General features: G+C 35.7%; 1 protein-coding gene across 1 annotated transcript in view; it reads left to right on the top strand.

The window, feature by feature from the left end:
* The window catches only part of FAM98B (family with sequence similarity 98 member B), a 34037-nt gene extending 10285 nt beyond the window's left edge, over positions 1-23752 (top strand). Inside the window, exons 4-8 of the mRNA XM_004274016.3 lie at positions 4992-5170; positions 8287-8367; positions 8968-9084; positions 20519-20686; positions 22974-23752. Coding sequence (XP_004274064.1) covers positions 4992-5170; positions 8287-8367; positions 8968-9084; positions 20519-20686; positions 22974-23324 — 896 coding nt within the window. The 3' untranslated portion in view covers positions 23325-23752. The remainder of the gene's footprint in view (positions 1-4991; positions 5171-8286; positions 8368-8967; positions 9085-20518; positions 20687-22973) is intronic.
* Positions 23753-24113: the final 361 nt, after the last annotated feature.

Here is a 24113-nt window from a genome sequence, read left to right as displayed (position 1 = left end):
ATTTATATTGGCTCCCTTAAAATTTTTTTAAATTCAGTTAGTTTAATTTCATGCTATTTTGGAAGTTCTACAAGCGGTGACTATTTGAAAGAATTTTTCTAACATCTATTATTGAAGATTTCTATTTTAGGTTGTACCATTTATAAAAAGATGCATGTGATATATTCCTCTATGTTCTAGTGTTAAAATGTTAGTTTCATTAGAGCAGAAATCATGTTTATGTGTTTAACTACTGGTGGTGTTGGAAGTGTTGACATTTGAATTATCTTGTTTGTTTTGGGGAGGATAAAAATTATGTGCCCTTCCCCCATTTCTTACACTATTTCCTTGTCTTCCTCCCATTCAGTGTAAGTCACTGATTTAATGAACCATTGTTACTAATGGGAGGTCACAGTAACCCTTAGGTGTATTGGGACACAAAGGAAGGTAAGAAGCACTGGCCATGAGGAACTTGCATATAGATATAGGTAATCCTTAGATTACCTTATCCTTAACTTTAGATATAGGTAATCTGTAATTCTTTATGTTAGTCAGTGAGAACTGTGTAAATCATCATGTTTCCCTTTTTGCCTTTGCTTCTAAGAAGCTCAGCAATAACGGTAATATAAGTTTCTGGTCCAAATAAAAGTAAAGAGGAGATATAAGAGAGGTTGGTATAGTTTTTTCTGATTATAAACATACATGCTCAGGAGGTGTGGTGAAATGGGGAATTGTTAAATGAGTACAAAGTTTCAGTTGAGGAAGATGAAAATATTCTGGAGATGGATGGATGGATGGTGGTGATGGTTATACAACCGTGTGAATGCACTTAATGCCACTGTACACTTAAAAATAGAATGGTAAATTTTATGTTACATGTTGAGAAAATACATGCTCATCATAGAAATCTTACAAAGTAGATAAATATGAAAAGAAGAAAATAATTTATAATTTCACTCCCCAGAGAGGATCATGAATAACTTTTCAGTGTATTTCCTTTTCCTTCTCTTTTTCCTTTGTACACACATATTTAAATAAGATTTAGATCTGTTACAGATGTAGTTCCTGCTCTTCCTCTTCTTCATTTAATGTATTGTGAGCATTTTCCCATCACTTAGTATTTTTTGAAAAAATGATTTAAATTGGCTACATAACATTCTATGTTATGGGCATTTTTACTTAAGATTTCAAATTTGGGGGTATTTGGATTTTTCTAATTTATCTATCTATCTATCTATCTGTTTATGGCTATGTTGGGTCTTTGTTGCGTGTAGGCTTTCTCTAGTTGCGGTGAGCGGGGGCTACTCTTCGTTGCGGTGCGTGGGCTTCTTATTGTGGTGGCTTCTGTTGTTGCAGAGCATGGGCTCTAGGCATGTGGGCTCAGTAGTTGTGGCTTGCGGGCTCTAGAGCGCAGGCTCAGTAGTTGTGGCGCATGGGCTTAGTTGCTCCACTGCATGTCGAATCTTCCTGGACCAGGGCTTGAACCTGTGTCCCCTGCATTGGCAGGCAGATTCTTAACCACTGCGCCACCAGGGAAGTCCCAATTTTTCTATTTTAAATTAATTTTTTTGTTCATATTTTTGGTTACTTAGACAAAGATCATGAACATTTAAAAAAATTCTCTGGTCTAGATATATTGCCATAATTTGCTCCAGAAAGGTTATACCAATTCACAATCTTACTAGCATCTATTTCGGCTTTATCTTTAGTTTGACTACCTTTAAAACATACTGATATAATAAGCTTCTTCATGTTCTTTTAGAATTGTTTGCAACGTGTGTAAAATGAAAAGGGCCACATTCCTTACTATGTGGAGAGCTTTTATAGAGATAAAAACTCACTGGACTACTGAGCCTGCGCGTCTGGAGCCTGTGCTCCGCAAAAAGAGAGGCCACAACAGTGAGAGGCCCGCGCAACGCGATGAACAGTGGCCCCCGCTTGCCACAACTAGAGAAAGCCCTTGCACAGAAACGGAGACCCAACACAGCCAAAAAAATAAAAATAAATATAAATAAAAAAACTCACTGGAAAAATATGTAAAGTACATAAGGCATGAAAAGGCATTCTACAGAAAAAAGTTAAAAAAAAATTGCTTCTAAACATGAAAAGATGCACAGTTATACCCCAGAGTTAAAGAGTTACAAAAAAAAAAAAAAAAGGATACCATTTTTCACTTACCAGACTAGCAAATACCAGAAAAAAAAAAAGTCATAATACAAGTTTGGGGGGAGTAAGCCTTCTCATATACTACAGGCGTTGGAGTGTGGTGGGAGAGTAATTGGTACAATCTTTTGGAAAGGCAAATTTTCAATAACACAATTAAAATTCACCTGTCTTTTGACTTGGCAGTTCAATGACTAGGAGTTCATACTAACTGTACAAAAATATATGAAAAGAATGTTCATTATGGCATTGTTTGTAGTAGTTAAATAGAAATGGTACATCTTTGCAGTGATACCATTCTATAGCCATTAGAATGAGTAGATAAAATGTGTAAATATGGAATGATCTCTAAGATATATTGGTAAATAAAAAATATACAGAACATGTATCGTATGCTCTTGTTTCTCTAAAAGAAATAAAAGTGCATAGGTGGTAGAGACATATACTAAATATATATACACACACACACACACACACGCATGCCTAAAAATATGCCCAAGAAACTAACACTGCTGATTGCCTCTGGGGAGGGGGAATCTGAGGATCTGTGGTGGGAAGAAGACTTTTCACTGTATTATTTCCCATCTGTGAGGATTAGCATTTTAAATACTAGACTGAACTCTTGTTTGTACTGTTACATACAGCATGTTTCCATAGAACAAAGACAGACTTCAGCCATGATTGTGCACAAAATATAAATTTTTGAAGAACTGGTGATCTGCTTAATGAAGTTAAAAAATCAGAGGGACCTTGGCATAGTCCTCATGTGCAAAGTTTGATACATGTTGGTCTTAACTTTTTGTGGATTCTTTAGACTATCGTGTATAGATTACATGAAAAAATCTTAAATTAGTGGCTCTCGATCCTGCCTGCCCATGAGAGTCACCTTGGGTCTAAAACCACACAGATTCCTAGATCCTACTTCAGACCTACTGGTTCAGAATCTCTGAGGGTGGGACCCTGGTACTTGTACTTTTAAACAATTTCTCAGATATTTTTTCTGCTCAGCTGAAGTCGAAACTGTTGTATTAAATTGTGTGTGTGTATAACTTTAAACAAATAAAAACAAACCCCAATATCTTTACTGTTGTAAAAGTTAATTTTAAAAAAGACTGTAATGATTTAAGATAATTTTTTGCTTTCCAAAATGATATTTTTTAGGTTTTTTTTAATTGAAATAGAGTTCACATAAAATATTGTTAGTTTCAGGTGTACCACATAGTGATTTGACATCTGCATACATTATGAAATGGTCACCATGGTAAATCTAACCATCTGTCCCCATACGAGGTTATTACAGTATTATTGACCATATTTTATATTGTGTGTTACACCCCCGTGGCTGATTCCTTTTCTTTCTGGAGGTTTGTACCTCTTAAGCCCCTTCACCTATTCTACCCCACCCCCACACCCCTTCTTTCTGGCAACTACCTATTTGTTCTCTGTGTATATGAGTCTGTTTCCATTTTGTGTTGTTTGTTTTGTTTTTTCCATCTAAGATTTTTGAATGATTTTTTAAAATATGGCTGTTGAAAGGATGAAATAAAATGTTGACAGTGAAAGGACTTGTGAACAGCCTGGGGTGGTCTGTCTTAAAGGCAGTTTTTCAAATTGCTCAATCTGCTTAATAGATCAGTTAAAGCTATACATTCTCCCCTGGCTTGAGCTGTGCATATCAGAGAGAGAATATTTTATCAGTCTTACACATTCTTAAGCATTTTAAAATTGTTGAAGTACAGGTGGGTCTCTCCTACTAGGCTTTAAACTCTTTGCAAGTAGGCACTATTTAAAAAAAAAAATTCCTTCTGCCCTCTTTATTATTATTTCTTTTTGTGATAAGAATACTTAATGTAAGATTTACTGTCTTAGCAAATTTTTAAGTGTACAATATAGTATTGTTAACTATAGGCACTATGCTGTAAAGTAGATCTCTAGGACTTATTCATCTTATATAACCAGTATGTATCAAACTTTGCTTATGAGGACTATGCCAAGGTCCCTCTGATTTTTTAACGTATTTATTTTTTTTTGGCTGCGTTGGGTCTTAGTTACTGCGCGCGGGCTTTCTCTAGTTGTGGCGAGTGGGGACTACTCTTCGTTGTGTTGCACGGGCTTCTCATTGCGGTGGGTTCTCTTGTTGTGGAGGACAGACTCTAGGCGCATGGGCTTCAGTAGTTGTGGCTCGCGGGCTCTAGAGCGCAGGCTCAGTAGTTGTGGCGCACGGGCTTAGTTGCTCCGCGGCATGTGGGATCTTCCCAGACCAGGGATTGAACCTGTGTCCCCTGCATTGGCAGGCAGATTCTTAACCACTGCGCCACCAGGGAAGTCCTGGTCCCTCTGATTATAAAACTTCAATAAAACAGATCACCAGTTCTTCAGAAATTTATATTTAACCAATATAAAATTTATATTTAACTAAACGCCTTGTTTCCTCCTTCCCCGGCCTGGCAATCACCATTCTACTTTCTACTTTAGGAGTTTGACTGTTTTAGATTCCTCATAAAAGTGATATCATTAGTATTTGTCTTTCTGCGTCTGGCTTATTTCTCTTTGCACAGTGTCCTCCAGGTTCATCCATGTTGTCACAAATGGCTGGATTTTCTTCTTTTTTAAAGCTGGATAATAATTCCATTGTATACATATACCACATTTTCTTTATCCATTCATCTGTTGAAGGACACCTAGGTTGTTTCCAAATCTAGGCTGTTATGAACAGTACAGTAGTGCATATGGTAGTGAAGATCTCTTTGAGATCCTGATTTTCCCTTTGCATGTATACCCAGAAGTGGGATCTTTAAAGCATTCTTGTGCATTTTAACATTATTTGTTTTTCCCTTTTCTTATTATAGTATTTTTAAGTACAGAGCTTCAAGCTTTACAGATATTACAGAACAAGAAACGTAAAAGTTCTCAATTAGATAAAAATAGTGAAATTTTTCAGGAAGTTCAAGCTATCTGCGATACCCTTGGTATTCCCAAGTCAACAACTTCTGACATTCCACTTATGCTGAACCAAGTGGAATCAAAGGTATTGTATTTGTTTTATTTTTCATTTCCCCCAAATTCAGTTAAATGCTGATATGTAAATGTTGAATTAAAAATGAAAATACAGTTGACCCTTGAACAATGTGGGACTTAGGGGTGCTAACCCTCTGCAGAGTCGATAATTAACATACAACTTCACTGTTGTCCCCCTGTATCTGCAGTTCGCATTTGTGAATTCAACCACCTGTGGATCAGATAGTACTGTAATTTTATTTAGTGAAAAAAATTCACATATAAGTGGACCAGCACAGTTCAAACCCATGTTGTTCAAGGGTCAACTGTATTTCCTTTAAGTACAAGATATACATTCTATTTAAAGAAACATTTATCTTCGTGTAAACTAAATTTTGGATTTGGAGTTAATATGCATGTGACCTAATTTGACTATAAGTAATATTCGGGAATCAGATCTTAATGAGTGAGTGCTAGGCTTTGTGAAGGTTTGCCCTGATAGAAATCCTTTTGCAAATTTAAGGGTCCCTTTTCTAAACAAGGTTGTATTACGGTATAATGAAAGAAGTATAGTTATCCTATGAAGTCAAAGGCAAACTAAATTTCTTTTTAATGGATGTTGTTAATAGAATTGCAGTGTGGTTGTCTTTGGCAGTGAGCAAAGAAATGCACAATTTCTGGTGGATAAGTGTTTAGTAAATGTTTGTTGTATAGTGAATAAATGAATGAGTACCCTGATGGAGTAGTTAAAAACAACTAAAACCTGTGTACTTCTAGCTTTTTTTTTCCCAGTTATTAAACTATCCTTGTTCCCAGTCAAGCCATCGATTAGAGAGAATGATACTCTCACAGACTAAATTCTGGCTTAATTCCTAGGTTTTGTAGGAGTCCTCTAGGGGAATAATAGAAGATTCATTTTTAAGGAAAAGAAAATTCTCACCCTCAAGAATAGGTACTAAAACTCTGTTTTTAGACATGCTGTTTTAAACTAAATTCTTGAATAAAGTACTCTTTGCATTGATAATTTATGAACTGAAAAATAAAAAGATTTGTCTTACTGAATGTCAGAGAATTTTAGTATCATTAAGATGAAAACACAGTATAAAAACTTTTTTTTTCCCCCTAGAACTTGTAAACCAAAGAATAAGCCTATGAATCCCAGCTCAGAAACACTGGTTAGAGTGTAGAGTTAATAAGTTGCTCTTCAGAATTTGTTTCTCTGGATTAAGAATGATCTGGGGTTGGCTAAAATATCTGGGGCTATTTCAAATTGAGACAGATTTCTAGACTCTTCCTAATCTCCCAGTGCTTACACATATTGATCCCAGAGAGGTTTTTTCCTTTTATGAGTTTCAGTTAGAATTTAAAAATACCCCCAAACCTCTTTTCCCTGCTTAAAGCAGGCTGTAATGCCTGTGTTCAAGTGCTGGCAGGCTAATTATAAGGTAGTAGTTACTATGGCCATCATGGCTAAATATTTACCTATAATGACTTACTTCTCCATTCAGTTCCTATCAAAAGCAAAAATTTCCATATTTTCTTCTATGTACGATGTGTCCAGAAGACACTTCTCACCATTGGGGAGGAAATTTATCATTATCTTTTAGCTCGAAGCTGTTCAAATGTAAATCTAAAGTAATTATAGTAATATTAACAGCACACATACAGCATTTACTGTGCTAAATGTTTATATGTAATAACTCATTGCATTCTTACATCACCTATAATGAAGTAGTAATATTATTATTTACAACAGCCATTTGAGAAAATTGAGGTACTGAAAGATTTAATAAATTAGACAAGCAAGTTTCTAAGTAGTAGTAGTGGTAGACTGGAGTTTCAAACCCAGGTGGTCAACCTCAGAGTCTGCTCTTAACTCCCTCTTTATCACAAGTAATTCTCAAAGTTATTAAAACTGTTATCTAATGTTGAAATACAGGGAATGTGATTATATGTGAGAAACTTAAGCATGCATTCAGAGTCCCTCTTGAGTAAGGGGTTATGACTAAAACTTTTAGTAGTATATGAAATATCAAAATCGAAGGTACTTACAATAGTGAGGAATCTACAGAAATGGTATGTTTTAAGAAAATAATAATTCTTTTCAATGTGTAAGAGCAGTGTCAGTAATCACTGTTGTAGTGGTAGATTTACTGTGATGTAAAGCTTAAGCTTTGGGACCCCCTAATTTGCACAAGTTCTTTCTAAGCTCATTTTTCAAAAATAGCTTTCTCAAGATTTAATTTAAGTGCTATAAAATTCGCCCATTTAAAGTGTACAATTCAATGAATTTTAGTATATTTACAGAGTACAACATCATCAAAATCTAATTTTAGAACATTTCCATCATTCTCAGAAGAAACCATGTGCCCATTTACAGTCACTTCCCATTACCACCACCAGTTTCCAAGCTAATTTTGTGTTCATAATTTTTAATTCTTTTTAAAAGAGGTCCCCCAACATTAAATAAGGTTCATACTCCTCAAAATGTGAACTCTTCCTGATTATTTTCTCTAGTTACTTTATAACTAAGCAACTGTAAATATTTCATTCTGTTTGAATGACCTCTGATATTGCTGAAGCAAAAGCGAATGTCTAAATCTTGTTCACCAAAATAAAAATGTTTCAAGTAATTCAAATCAGTGGCTTTGCAAAAGTAATGAAATGTGTATGTGGCGACTAATTGAGAGGGCTTGCTCTCCTGTGTTGTCTTGCTGAACAATGGAATGTGTACAGAATATTTAAGGGAGTAAAACCAACATACTCAGCAAAGGTTTTAGTATCCCTTTTGAGAATTTGTCAGCATGTAAGAGCGTGCCATCTTAAGAAGAAACTCTGAATTTATTTCACATATAAATTATAGATTCTCATAATAAAACCTTTTAGTAGCTACTTCTTTAGTTGTCCATGTACATTATTTCTTACTCTGGAAAAGGTGTGCTATAGCTTGAATTAATGTAACTAATGCTTCTTTGAGAAAGATACTCTGCATTGTAGTGATATTCTTTCCTATTATGTGAAGGTATATTTTAACTATTTCTCTTTAACATTTTATTAATTCTCTAGCATTCAAAGCGTTTTAAGCAAGAATAAGGTCGTTTTAAATTAGGGATACACATTTTCACAATCTTTTATGTTTAATTTTAGGTGAAAGATATTCTCTCACATGTCCAGAAAAATCACGTGGGAAAACCACTGCTGAAAATTGATTTAAATCTGGAACAGGCGGTAAGTCACCCCCCCCACCTTTTTATTAGCTTTATGTAATTAAAGTAGTGAATATGACTTAATTTTATAGATGGACATCTAGATTTTACAGTGTGTAGCATGCATTTTTTATATTGGAGAATTAAAATGGAATGATATTCTACAACAGTAGGTCCTAACATTTCTTCACTCAGATTATTAATTAAAAAAAAAAAACCTGGGCAAAAGTATTTATAGTGCCTAATATGTTAGCATAGTTGTAATTTGAAAAGTGTAGTAGCTCAACGCCAACAAGATGGGAAGTTGTTGGTATTTTCTTTCCTTATTGGTCCAGACTACTTTGCAAGTAGACGTTTTACGTAAATTAACATGTTTGATTGAAGATCAGGTAAACTGTACCAATTGTAGAGTTTAATTTGTATGTTTAGTATCTTCCGAATATTTTATATGTTCTATCAAATATCTTTATCTAAATAATTTACTGTAAAGTCTCATGGGATCAGAAAATGACCATCAAGTACTACCTTTTGAATTAATAGGATGTATTGACCACAATTCTGAAATTTCTTTTCTGTGCATAATGAGTCTAAAGGTGATGATTTTTGTTTCCAAATTCCTTAGGAACAACTGGAAAGAATCAACGATGCCCTTTCCTGTGAATATGAGTGCCGTCGGCGGATGTTGATGAAACGATTAGATGTAACAGTGCAGTCCTTTGGATGGTCTGATAGAGCAAAGGTAAGGCTGTTTTTCCATTTGTGTCCTGTAGGTGGTACTCTGTGACAGCTCTTCAGGCTCTCTTGTCTGTTAGGTAACGATGCCACATTTGTACTTTATCACTCTGTCTGAAGCTCCTGCCCAGGCCAACTGCTGGTCTTAAATAATGATCCTGGTCTTGTATAAGTCCCTGTTTGCAAATATCTTAATTTCTCCCCATATCTTTCACATTTATTTAAAACTCATAGATGTTGTGATTTATGTAAGGATATATATAAAAGAAGGCATCATATGTGATAGTGAGATAGATATAGTGAGCAACTGGTCAAGAAAGAAGGATTTACTGCTAAACACCCTACAGTACACAGGATAGCCCTTCACAACAAGATCTGTCTGGTCCAAAAGATCAAAAGTAGTGGTTGACAAAATCTGTTTCTGATGATATGAGATCAGATTTTTCTTTATACATAATATATTGTTATTTTCATTCAACAAATAGTTGAATGCCTACTCTATTTCATGTACACATTAAAGGACATTTATTAAAACATATATTTGAACAGCAAGTGCAGTGTGGCACACTGTACACAAAAAGAGGTGACTCTTCTGTAAGCATCATGCCTGTCTGCTTATTGTGCTTACTGTCGCTTTGTTTATTTAACTAATGGTGAGGTTCACTATTCTTTTTCAGCTTTGCAATCTGGTTAAAGTAACGCATCACTCCTCAATGTTATCCTGTCTAAATCTTCTCTGATAAATAGCACCTGTCTGCAGAAAGCACCTGCTCAGAAGCAGTGTTAGACTCCCTGTTACTGTTAAGCTTGTGAGAGGTCACCCAGGCTGAGAGGAAAGAAATTAACAGACAAGCTGCTACTGTGTTCTGAAATTATGGGACTGAGGCCACGTATTCTTTGGTTTCTCTCCTCATGGTCTTTGCAGTCTTTCCAGTATAGTATGTCTCTCTTCCTATTCCACAGAGGGATTAAAACCCTTTTTTCCCATTTGATATATGTCTAAATCCTTTTATTCAACTGTCAAAAAAGTAAAATACTGATTTTTTTCTTCAGAAAAAAATAAAAAAGAAGGATTTAGGAATGAATCAGGTAGCACTGATGCCTGAACAAACCTTCTTAAAGGTGGCTTAAGGCTGTGGAGTGTGTTCCAGTTGAAGAGGGTGTTGGAGGGTGGGGGCATTCCCAAATATGGATCTCTTCAGGTAGTTTTCTAGAGAGCTGTCACCCATCATTCCCATTTTATGCCTGTAATCTGTACCCAGGCGGCATCTGGGATCCTCCACTCCAGACTGTAAGCTGGGACAATTATAGGAAAACATTTGCTTCCCCTGTTTGAGGGAGCATTGTGTCCTGTGCTCCTTGATGTCCAGTGTCTGAAAATCACTGGTTCACGTGGGTTGTCCAGTTTTATAGTTGTTTCAGGTAGGAGGGTAAATCTGTGCCTGTTACTCTCAGATATTATTATTACATTCTTTGGATTAACTGGGTAGTTGTCCTGCCCCCATATTGTATCAACTGGCGTCATTTATGCAGCTTCATTCAACTGATACCTGGGCTGGGTTGGGCTGGAACATCCAAGACGGTTGCCTCACATGTCTGGGTTTTGCTAACTGTTTCTTGGGGTGCTTCACTTGTCATCTTGGCCCTTAGGTGGTCTCTCTCTCCTGTGGTGCCCCACATTGGTTTCCTATGGCTGCTGTAATAAATTACCACAAACTTAGTGGTTTAAATAATACACATTTATTTTCTTACAGATCTAGAGATCAGAAGTCCTAAAATGAAGGTATTGGCAGGGTTGCATTCCTCCCGGACACTTCAGGGGAGAATCTGTTTCCTTGCATTTACTAGCTTCCAGATACCACCTGTGTACCTCGAGTCATGACCTCATCCTCCATCTTCAAAATCAATAGTGTAGGATCTTCCATTCTTTCTCCTTCTGCTTCCATTGTCACATGCCTTCTGCTGTCTCTCTCTTATCAGGAGCCTTGTGGTTACACTGGGCTTACCCAGATAATCCATCTCAAGATCCCTAACTTAACTCACATCTGTATCTTCAAGGTGACATAGTCACAGGTTCCAGGGATTAGGATGTGGAGATCTCGGGGGAGCCATTCTGTTTACCAGGTGTCTTCTAATTGGAGTTTATTTTTTTCCTGCATTGTATTTCGTTATCATATGCGGCTGCTGCTTTTTTCTTTTCTTTTTCTCTTTTTTAAATATACTTTTAAAAATCAAGTATTCTAATGAGTCCTCTTTTCTATACTTTCCCTCCTAAAAGCTTGTATCCTTCTACTGCAGTTTGGGCTGTTTGCGTGCCTATCCTTGGCTACTCCACTATTTCCTGGATTCCATGGCCTTCTCTTTCATTGTTTATTCCCTCAATCTGCCATAGTAAGTCCACAAATAACTTCCTAACAAAGGGTGCATAAGAGTGATTTTTCTGAACCCTTGAATTCTAAAAATGTTTATTCTGCTGCCACATTTGATTGATAGTTTGGGTAAATATAAAATTCTAGGTGGAAAACATTTTTCTCTAAGAATATTGAAGGCAAAAAAAAAAAAGAATATTGAAGGCATTGCTTCATTGTTTTCTAGCATATAGTGCTGCTGTTGAGAAACCCAGTGCCATTGCCTGTCCTTTTGGATGACCTTTTATTTTTCACTGGGAGCTTTTGGACCCTCTTCTTTTTTTGAGAGTTACATTTTATTTGACAGACTTGCTGAGGACTTAAGCCTGGAAGACAGCCTCTCAGATGACTCTGAGGGACTGCTCTGAAGAGAGGTAAGGGAGGAGTCAGGATATATAGGAGTTTTTGCAAGGAACGAGGTAGTAGGAACATCAAAAGATCATTGTTAAAAAAAAAAAAAAGAAAAAAAGATCATTGTTAATTAAAGAAAAACAGGGACTTCCCTGGTGGTTGGACTCTCTTCTTTATCCTTGGAGTTCTGAAATTTCACAGCATATGTCAGTCTGGGTCTTCCTGAATTCATTGTGCTAAACATTAGGTGGGCATTTCAATCTGTAGACTCTTAGCTTTTATATTTCTCTTTATTAATTTCTTCCCTTTTGTTTTCTCTTTCTGAAACTCTTGTTATTCAGATATTAGACCCCCTGGATAGATCCACTTGAGTTTCTTTATTTTTTTTCTCATTTTCTGTCTCTTCCTTTTTGATTGACTTTCTTGGAAATGTCCTCAATTTTATTTTGTGCTTGGCACTAAATTTTTGTTTCTGCCATCATTTTTTCATTTCCAGGAATTCTTTTTGCTTCTTGAGTTTTCCTTTTTCATGTTTTTTTTTTCTTGTTTTATGAACGTGCTATCTTCTTCAACGGGGATGAAAAATTTTTTTAAAAAAAGGTTGTTTTTTTTTTTTCCCCCTTTAATTATTTCTGTCTCTTCCAGGGCAATTTTTGGTTTGTTTTTCTTGGTCTCTCTCTCGTGGTGGCTTTCTTCAAATCATGATGGTCCTTTGTTGTCCATATTTAAGAGAAGACACTGAAAAACTGATTGGGAACTGTAGTCGTTGATCAGGATTGTTGATGTCAGACTCTGGAGCTGCCTCCTGTGCTGTGGAAATTCCTGATGCTCATTTGGAGAAGTCTTTTCTCTGTAGCTGCTCAGTGTTTCAAGAAGGGAAGCCTCATTTTTTTTTCTATACATTATTCTCTTTTGGCCAGAGGAGGAGGAGTGGCAACATGGCACCAGGGGTTGGAAGAATAGACTATTCCACAAATAGACAGTTAACCCCTATTTTTGGCTCCCAGTTTCATTTTCTGAGATGTTGGTTCCCTTCTTACCTGTATCCCCTTTTTCCATTCTGTTTATTGTAGTATATGTATATTTTTTGAAAAAAATAATTTAGTGTGTTTGAGAAAATACCTTTAGGAAATATCTTGATATCTTATCTTCTCATCTTGGTCTTTTTTCATCATGTTTTAGGACAAGGAGGTTGTGTTTTTGTTGTTTTTCCCTTAGTCTGGAAGATTTTTTAAATATCTTTTTTCTCAGAGTATAGGTCAAATTTTGGCCTTTCATGCCATCCTTTTCAATTGATTATGTGAGTATATACATTTATACCCTGAGTTTTCTTTTCTTGTTAAATTTAATATATCTTTATCTTATTCTCCCTATTTCATGTGTCTGATGTTGAATGACTCATCAAATATTGTTCTACAGCATTTAAAATCTTTTGCATACAGATATACTCTATTGATTGACATTGAGTTTTCCTTTAATTTTGTCTCCTTTGACCCTGTAATGAAATTTTTGGCAGCTAAATTTTTGTTCATGTCCATGATATATTCCTAAAAGTGGAATTCCTTGATCAAAGAATATGCATTATAATGCTTTTGATGCACACTCCAGAGTTGCCCTTCAAAAAGATTATACATGTTTATTAGTATGGTTAATCTGGTTTCTCTGTTACTTTGCTGGTATTGAAATAGGACTGAGTATACTTTTATAGTTTGCTTTTTTTTTTTTTTTTCCTGAATATATTGTGATCATGGTCCCATATCTCTAAAAGTTCTATTTCGGTGTCCTTTTAAAATTGATTTTTAATTTATTTCTTATTTTTTGAGTTATAATTCACCATCTTAAAGTGTACAGTTCAGTGGTTTTTAGTATATTCACTGTATTCTGTGCCATTATCTAATTCCACAACGTTTCCCTCACCGCCAAAAGAAACATGTAGCTATTAGTGGTCATTTGCTGTACCTTCAACTTCCTTTTCTGACACTCACTACTATAACCTACTTTCTGTCTCTTTGGATTTGCCTGTTCTGGATATTTCATATATATAAGGAGTCATACAATATGTGGCTTTTTATGTCTGGCTTCTTAGCATAATGCTTTCAAGTTTCATCCATGTTGTCCCATGTAACTGCACAATCAGCCCTCCATGTCTGCAGATGTGAAACCCATGGATTCCTAGGGATTCCTAAATGGAAATTTACTGTGTGAAAGGTTATGACTCTTAATGCTCTTGATTCACATCACCAAATTGTTTTTTTACAAAGTTTGTATGAATTTAAGCTCCTACAAGTAGGGTAAATGAAATTTTGCCTTCACTTTAGCTTCTTTAGTATTTAGAATATTATCAATTTTATGGCTAACTTGATGGTTAAAAAAGACTAAGTTGTTTTAACTTGTATATTTTTTATTAGTGGTACAGTTGAACATTTTTTCATAAGCTTATTAGTCATTTGAATTTCCTCTTTTTTGAAATTTCTATTTGTGTCTTGTCTTTTTTTCCCCTTAAGGTCTTCCTGTTTTCCTTCTGATTGAGCTTTTTATATATTAAGGAAGTTAGCTAGTTGCTTTATTTGTTGAAAATATTTTCCCCAGTGGTCTTTTGTTTTATGTCTTTTGCTGTGCAGAAATTTTAGTCTATAATATGGTTAAGTTTTTCAGTTTAAAATAAAACTTTAAACAGTGAACTCTTTTTAAAAATTTATAATTAATTTTTTTATTGGAGTGTAGTTGATTTACAGTGTTGTGTGAGTTTCTGCTGTACAGCAAAGTGAGTCAGTTATACATATACCTATATCCACTCTTTTGTAGATTCTATTCCCATATAGGTCATTACAGAGTATTGAATAGAGTTCCCTGTGCTATAAGGTAGGTTCTTATTAGTTATCTATTTTATATATAGTAGTATGTCTATGTCAGTCCGAATCTCCCAGTTTATCCCTCCCCCCTCCCTTTCCCCCTTGGTAACCATAAGTTTGTTTTCTACATCTGTGACTCGATTTCTGTTTTGTAAATAGGTTCTTTTGTACGATTTTTTTGGATTCCACATATAAGTGATATCATATGATACTTGTCTTTCTCTGTCTGACTTACTTACTATGATAAACTCTAGGTCCATCCATGTTGCTGCAGATGGCATTATTTCATTCTTTTTTATGGCTGAGTAATATTTCATTGTATATATGTACCACATCTTCGTTATCCATTCCTCTTTTGATGGACATTTAGGTTGCTTCCATGTCCTGGTTATTGTAAGTAGTGCTGCAGTGAACATTGGGGTGCATGTACCCTTTCTAATTATGGTTTTCTCCAGATATATGCCTATGAGTGGGATTGCTAGATCATATGTAGCTCTACTTTTAGTTTTTTAAGGAATCTCCATACTGTTCTCCATAGTGGCTGTACCAATTTACATTCCCACCAACAGTGTAGGAGGGTTCCCTTTTCTCCACTCCCTCTCCAACATTTATTGTTTGTAGATTTTTTGATGATGGCCATTCTAACAAGTGTGAGGTGATACCTCATTGTAGTTTTGATTTGCATTTCTCTAATAATTAGTGATATTGAGCATCTTTTCATGTGCTTTTTTTTTTTTTTTTGCATACAAATTCTTGACCTTATATATTCATTTTGTCATTTTTTTCCCTGCCTGTAATGGGTTTCTTAACACGAAGTCAGTCCATGCCCAGGATTTCTTTTTTTTTTGTTCATCAACATTAGACTATATTTTGCATTTATATAATAAAATATAGAAGACAATAAAAATAAGTGAGTATTGCTATAAGCAACAACAGAAATAAAACACATGAGCAATATTCAGCAAAACAAGGCAGACATAAAATGATATACATTGTATGGTTTCTTTTTAAAAAATTCAAAACTGGGCAAAACAAATTTATGGTGAAGGTAGTAGTGATTATGGGAACAGAAAGCAGGGGTCATGACCAGGAAATAGTATAAGGAAGGCTTCCGAGGTGCTGGGAAAGTTCTGTTTCTTGATCTGAGTAGTGGTTATACTAGTGGGAGTTCAGATAACTCACATAAGTCATAAGTTTATAGTTAAACTTACGACTTATACACTTTTCTCTGTGTTATAACTTATTAAAAAAGCTAAGACAAAAGCCTTATTTAGTTCATTAAGATCAGCAGTTGGCAAAGAATTACTGAATATTATTTTAGACACCTACAAAGTTCAAGGAAGTGTCTTAGGTGATCAAAGATTCCAAGTCCATTCCACTATCAAATATATATTTTTTTCTTATTAGTCATCCATATTATACACATCAGTGTATACATGTCAATCCCAATCTCCCAGTTCATCACACCACTCCCGCCCCACACCACTTACCCTCTTGGTGTCCATATGTTTTTTCTCTGCTTCTCTGTCTCAATTTCTGCTCAGCAAACTGGATCATCTGTACCATTTTCTAGGTTCCACATATATGCGTTAATATACAATATTTGTTTTTCTCTTTCTGACTTCACTCTGTATGACAGTCTCTAGATCCATCCACGTTTCAACAAATGACCCAATTTCGTTCCTTTTTATGGCTGAGTAATATTTCATTGTATATATGTACCACATCTTCTTTATCCATTCGTCTGTCGATGGGCATTTAGGTTGCTTCCATGACCTGGCTATTGTAAATAGTGCTGCAATGAACATTGGGGTGCATGTGTCTTTGAATCATGGTTTTCTCTGGCTATATGCCCGGGAGTGGGATTGCTGGGTCATGTGGTAATTCTATTTTTAGTTTCTTGAGGAACCTCCATACTGTTCTCAATAGTGGCTGTATCAATTTACATTCCCACCAACAGTGTAGGAGGGTTCCCTTTTCTCCACACCCTCTCCAGCATTTGTTGTATGTAGATTTTTTGATGATGGCCATAACAAGTGTGAGGTGATACCTCATTGTAGTTTTGATTTGCATTCTCTAATAATTAGTAATATTGAGCATCTTTTCATGTGCTTTTTAGCCATCTGTATGTCTTCTTTGGAGAAATGTCTATTTAGATCTTCTGCCCATTTGTTGATTGGGTTGTTTGTTTTTTTGATATTAGGCTGCATGAGCGGTTTGTATATTTTGGAGATTAATCCCTTGTCAGTCACTTTGTTTGCAAATATTTTCTCCCATTCTGTGGGTTTTCTTTTAGTTTTATTGATGATTTCCTTTGCCGTTCAAAAGCTTTTAAGTTTCATTAGGTCCCATTTGTTTTTATTTTCATTACTCTTGGAGGAGGATCAAAAAAGATCTTGCTGCAGTTTATGTCAGTGTTCTGCATATGTTTTCCTCTAAGAGTTTTATAGTATCTGGTCTTACATTTAAGTCTTTAATCCATTTTGAGTTTATTTTTGTGTATGGTGTTAGGGAATGTGCTAATTTCATTCTTTTACATGTAGCTGTCCAGTTTCCCCAGCACCTCTTATTGAAGAGACTGTCTTTTCTCCAGTATATAGTCTTGCCTCCTTTGTCGTAGATTAGGTGACCATGGGTATGTGAGTTTATCTCTGGGCTTTCTGTACTGTTCCATTAATCTATATTTCTGTTTCTGTGCCAGTACCATACTGTTTTGATTACTGTAGCTTTGTAGTATAGTCTGAAGTCAGGGAGCCTGATTCCTCCAGCTCCGTTTTTCTTTCTCAAGATTGCCTTGGCTATTCAGGATCTTTTGTGTCTCCATACAAATTGTAACATTTTCTTGTTCTAATTCTGTGAAAAATGCTATTGATAATTTGATAGGGATTGCATCGAATCTGTGGATTACTTTGGGTAGTATAGTCATTTTGACAATATTGATTCTTCCAATCCAAGAATATGGTATATCTTTGCATCTGTTTGTGTCATCTTTGATTTCTTTCATCAATATCTTATAGTTTTCTGAGTACAGGTCTTTTGCCTCCTGAGTACAGGTATTTTATGCGGTGGTAGATGGGATTGTTTCCCTAATTTCTCTTTCTGATCTTTAATTGTTAATGTATAGGAATGCAAGAAATATCTGTGTATTAATTTTATATCCTACAACTTTACCAAATTCATTGATGAGCTCTAGTAGTTTTCTGGTAGCATCTTTAGGATTTTCTATGTATAGTATCATGTCATCTGCAAACAGTGATAGTTTTACTTCTTTTCCTATTTGGATTCCTTTTATTTCTTTTTCTTCTCTGATTGCCATGCCTAGGACTTTTAAATCTATGTTGAATAAAAGTGGAGACAGTGGACATCCTTGTCTTGTTCTTGATCTTAGAGGAAATGCTTTCAGTTTTTCACCATTGAGAATGATGTTTGCTGTGGGTTTGTTGTATATGGCCTTTACTATGTTGAGATATGCTTCCTCTGTGTCCATTTTCTGGAGAGTTTGTATCATAGATGAGTGTTGATTTTTGTCAGAAGCTTTTTCTGCATCTATTGAGATGGTCATATGGTTTTTATTCAGTTTGTTAATGTCGTGTATCACATTGATTTATGTATGTTGAAGAATCCTTATATCCCTGGGATAAATCCCACTTGATCATTGTGTATGATTGTTTTAATGTGTTGTTGCATTTAGTTTACTAGTATTTTGTTGAGGATTTTTGCATCTATATTCATCAGTGATATTGGCCTGTAATTTTCTTTTTTTGTGATATCTTTGTCTGTTTTTGGTATCAGGGTGATGGTGGCCTTGTAGAATGAGCTTGGGGGTTGTTACTTTCTCTGCAAGTTTGAGAAGGATAGGTGTTAACCCTTCTCTAAATGTTTGACAGAATTCGCCTGTGAAGCCATCTGGTCCTGGACTTTTGTTTGTTGGAAGTTTTAAAATCACTGTTTTAATTTCAGTACTTGTGATTGATGTGTTCATATTTTCTATTTCTTCCTGGTTCAGTCTTGGAAGCTTGTATCTTTTTGAGAATTTGTCCATTTCTTCTAGGTTGTCCATTTTATTGGCATATAGTTGCTTGTAGTTAAACAATGAACTCTTTATTATATTTGGAATCCCCTTAGTTATATGTTGATTATTATTATTATTTTACAATTAGACAACAGTTCATTGCAGCACGATTTAAAAAATCTATTTCTTTTCTCATTGCTCTTTTTTAATGTTTTAATATTCTTCATTTTTAGAGCAGTTAAAGGTTCATAGCAATATTGAACAGAAGGTTTTGAGATTTCCATTTACCTCCTGCCCCCCCACACACATAACCCGCCCATCATCATCCCCCACGAGAGTAGTAAATTTTTGCAGCTGATGAACCTACATTGATACATCATTATTATCCAAAGTCCCATAGTTTATATTAGGTTTCACTCTTGGTGCTGCACATTCTATGGTTTTGAAAAAATACACAAAGACAGGTATCCACCATTATAGTATCGTACAGAATATTTTCACTGCCAGAAAAATCTTCTCTGCTTTGCCTATTCTTCCCTCCCTCCGCACAACCCCTGACAACCCATTTAATCTTTTTACTATCTCTATAGTTTTGCTTTTTCCAGAATGTCATATAGTTGAAGTCATACAGATTATTATTTTCAGATTAGCTTCTTTCACTTAATAATAGACATTTAAGTTTCCTTCATGCCTTTTTGTCTCACTGATCTTTGATGCCTCCTCTATCATTTATTGCATTCATGCATTTATGAGGCCCTGAATCTCAATTGCCTCTTTTGTTTCATCAATCTATTCCCCCTACCAGTTCCATTTAATTAGACCGAGGTAGGATAGTATAGTGTTATCTATACAACCCCTCTAAAAGGATGTTTTGAAGATTAAAGATATGATATTAGATGAAGAATAAATAGCTTGGCTCATTTAACAAGTAGTCAATGAATGTTAACTCTTAAGGCAATGATGATTTAGATATCCCCTACCTCCCTGCCCACCACTCTCCCCCAAAAAATATTCCAGTAGGACTGCAATAAATCTATAAGTTAATTTTGAGGGAAACCAACAATACTCAATGTCCCCATCCAGAAACTTGGTATTTCTGTTTATTCAAGTTTTACTTCTGTTTTTGTAGATTTACTAATGTTTTCTTCTTAAAGGTTCTGTGTGTGTTTTTGGTACAGCTATTTTTAGGTATTTTGCTTTTTGTTAATATGAATGAGATTTTTTTTTCGTTACTTTTTAAATGAGTTGTTACTGGTAGTTATGTAGCCTTTTAGCATCTGTTGGGCTTTTTTTTTTCTCATTCTACTTACAGATTATCAGATATTTGAATGTTTTGCTCCTCTGTTTCTTTGCTTGTGTTATTATCTCCTTTTTTTCTTTCTGAAGATTATGATTGCCATCGCCCTTTTTTAAAATTAATTAATTAATTTGGCTGCGTTGGGTCTTAGTTGTGGCACGCGGGATCTTTGCAGCATGCAGGATCTTTAGTTGCGGCATGCAGGATCTTTGTTATAGTACGTGGGATCTTTAGTTGTGACATGCAGGATCTTTAGTGTGGCATGCAGGATCTTTTGTTACTGCGTGCAGACTTCTCAGTTGTGGCGCACGGGCTCTAGAGCGTGTGGGCTGAGTAGTTGGGGTACGCAGGCTGAGTTGCCCCACGGCATGTGGGATCTTAGTTCCCTGACAAGGGATGGAACCCACGTCCCCTGCATTGGAAGGTGGAGTCTTAACCACTGGATCACCAGGGAAGTCCCACCATTGCTCTTTCATTGAAATGTTCTTTGGTTCCTTTTTTCCCTGAATTTTGTCATTTAGATAAAAACAGATGACATAGCAAGAATTTACCAGCCTAAGCGTTACGCTTTGTCACCCAAGACAACAATAACCTTGGCACATCTACTTGCTGCCCGTGAAGATCTATCCAAGATCATCAGGACAAGTAGTGGCTCCAGCCGGGAGAAGACAGCATGTGCCATTAATAAGGTTGGTCTTTCTTTCAGTAACAGCGGATAATGAATTTATAATATCCTTGTTTGATGTTTTTACAGATTTAATCCATTTTTCTTTTAATCCTAGTGAACTCCTAGAAAAGAGAGTGGTGGAGGGCCTTCAGTCAATTTAGGCTTAGTAATGTTTTCTGTGTGCATGTTTGTTTGAATTTCTGTATTCATAAATTAAACCACAGTTTTATCTGAATTAGAGGAATTAAGAATTATTTTTATGAATAGCATTAGCAAGAATTATTTGCCTTCTTTCGAATAATGTAATCATTTTTTGTCAGTAAAAATCTGTAGGAGTCATTTCGGGTACTCACATATTCCTTAGATCCTTGGTGTAAAGGGAGGAGTCCATGCTTTGGGTTCACATCCTAGCTCTATCATTTACTTAGAGCAGTCACCTTGGGCAAGTTGCGGAATCTCTTGGAGGTTCCATTTCCTGATTCAGAGTATAGATCCATTGCTCTGACAGTAGTCTTAAATAAGCTCAGAGTCTGAATTTTTTACTTTATGACATTAGCATTAACAATAAACTAATTTAGAATGTTTATATTAGCTTGATTAGCATATACTTTTTATTTAGATAGATCACTCTATGACAAACTACTACAAAAGAGCAAGAAATCAGAAGTAAGGGATTTGGGTAATTTTAAAACATCGTTTCTCACTCAATGCAGTGAGAAAGGTATCCTGTATCAAGGGATAGCTGTATGTAAAGTCAGTTTGCTAATTATTGCTAAGTTAGGCACCAGTGTTTGGGCCTTCCTGCTTCCATTTTAGACCAACCTCCTCTCTTCTTAAAGTGTTCTGTCTTTAAATATGTTACTTAATGTCTTGCATCAGGTTATAAGCTAGTCTTGATGGATCAAGAGTTCTATTTCTTTAAGTGACATTACCCATCTCTTTTCTGAGTTTGTAATTTATAGTCTGGTTATTTGAGGGCAATCTTATGAGATCTTGGAACAGCGTCCCTGTATATCCACCCACATAGCATGTTTGGTGGAGAGACCAATGAAGATAACAACCAAGAAAAAAGCTACTGATATTTTTTGGATTTGGTAATTAGGATGTTATTGCTGACTTTTAAAAGAAAGTTTGCTTCTTCGAACCTTGTCCCACAGTGAGGATGTTGTACTTTTTGTCTTTCATTTATGACATAAAGTAGTAAAACATGATTTTGATTAGAGAATCAAAGGAAGTAGAACACAACTGATTCATAGATCATTTTAGTTGAGGCACTTCTGGTTTACCTTCTTTCCTGAAAGAGACTAGCAGGAAGCTATTTGCTTCCTGTTGGTCTCTGTACACAGGCATATAAAGTAGTTCCTTTCTACAGAAAGTTGGGGACTTAAAGCAAACTCTTCCTTGGTTTATCCTTCAAAGCATTATAAAGCATGGTTAAGGAAGTGTATCAAGTCTCTCTTTTCTCTATAATATAGTAACTAGTATCATTGAAAGTTAGCTTAATTTCTCATAAAAAAGGAATAGTTCAGGCTTCCCTGGTGGCGCAGTGGTTGAGAGTCCGCCTGCCGATGCAGGGGACATGGGTTTGTGCCCCGGTCCGGGAAGATCCCACATGCCGTGGAGCGGCTGGGCCCGTGAGCCATGGCCGCTGAGCCTGCGCATCCAGAACCTGTGCTCCGCAACAGGAGAGGCCACAACAGTGAGAGGCCTGTGTGCCACAAAAAAAAAAAAAAAAAAAGGAATAGTTCATTGAAAATCCTTGTATCTCTTTACAGTGATAACCTTGGATTATAGCCATTATGTTCATCTCTGACTGCATTATACCCACATGTTATCATATATACTTCATACTCTGTTGAAATAAAATGTGCTCAGAAATAGTCTTTTATTGGATAATCTATTACCAAACCAATGGCAATAGAAAGTCCAGAGTTGTTGCATAAACGGATATGAAGTCATGTAAGGTATGTATTTTATGTATACTGTAAATGTTTTGCTAAAAAAATTTCTTAGTGTGATGGGTACTACATTTGTTATAAAATTTGCTGAACAAATTTAAACAAGTCGTTAAGTTTCAGAAATATTCCCCCACATTGCTTAAAAATAACAGCACATTGTGAGGAATTTGTCACACATCACATTTGTATTTTCAATATTAATTCATACTGCTGTGTCTGATACTTTCATGTCCTTAAATACTTGACTTCTGTTTCTTTATTAGAACAATAACTTCAATATTGCTTGTATCCTTTATGTAAATTTTAACTTTTAAAATATTGGAAACTGAAAGAAGATATTTCTTTACACAGGTGCTGATGGGAAGGGTGCCTGACAGGGGAGGACGGCCGAATGAAATTGAACCACCACCCCCTGAAATGCCCCCTTGGCAAAAGAGACAAGAAGGCGGCGGAAGGGGTGGTTGGGGTGGTGGAGGTGGAGGTAGAGGAGGTGGTGGGAGTGGAAGAGGCGGTTGGGGAGGGGGAGGGGGAGGGGGGTGGGGTGGAGGTGGAGGAGGGGGTGGTAGAGGAGGAGGTTTCCAAGGCAGGGGAGATTATGGTGGAAGAGGGGGCTATGGAGGAAGAGGGGGCTATGGAGGAAGAGGTTATGGAGATCCATATGGAGGAGGTGGAGGAGGTGGTGGTGGATATAGAAGATATTAAAAGCTAAGCATTTAGATAGCAGGCTTACTTCTTAATAGATAGATTAGGCATAGTGTTCTAAATAACTACTTGAATGTCATCTTTGAAGTAAACACCATGTTAGATTCCCTGATGATATCATTCTTGAATTGGGTTTAGTATGTAAAGAGCATTGTTTTATACTACTGTTTGATCTCTTAGACAGTGATGATTTTTTCTGTATTCTGTGTACTCTTGAGCATGTTATGTCTTTTTAAAAAACAAAAAAAAGAGCAAAAATTATTTTTAAAAGTGTAAATATATTATTACCATCAAACTTGGAAAATAGAAAGTATTTTATTGTCATGATTGAATTTAGATTGTTACCTGTATTTTATTCAGGTCTGAAACATAAACATAAATGACCCCACTTGTAGTGGAAAGGAATATAGACTATTGCCTCATCTGTATTCCTGTGGCTGTGTTTTGTGTTTGTTAATCCTACTTTACAAAATAGGGAAAGGGGCTGATTGATAGTTGTGTTCAGGAGGAAGATTTCTTGACTTTTTCTTTCTTTTATATGAGCAATTCCTCTGGCCAGGTTTGTGTTAAAATTCCATTAATTGAAGCTGAAGTCTGGTTTTTGCTATGCATATTTGATTTATTTTCCAACTGGATTTGAAATCTATATGGTTTTGTTTGACAGCAGAATTAAAGACTGAGGTCAGAATTACTCTAAAGGGACAAAGACATGTACTAATTTTACATGGTGGTGTGAAAAATATTTCTGTAAATTGGTTTCTTCATCATTTGTGCCATCACTTTAGGTCT

The sequence above is a fragment of the Orcinus orca genome, chromosome 2 (assembly GCF_937001465.1).
Source record: "Orcinus orca chromosome 2, mOrcOrc1.1, whole genome shotgun sequence".
NCBI classification, from domain to species: domain Eukaryota; kingdom Metazoa; phylum Chordata; class Mammalia; order Artiodactyla; family Delphinidae; genus Orcinus; species Orcinus orca.
This window is presented reverse-complemented; position numbering and strand designations above follow the sequence as displayed.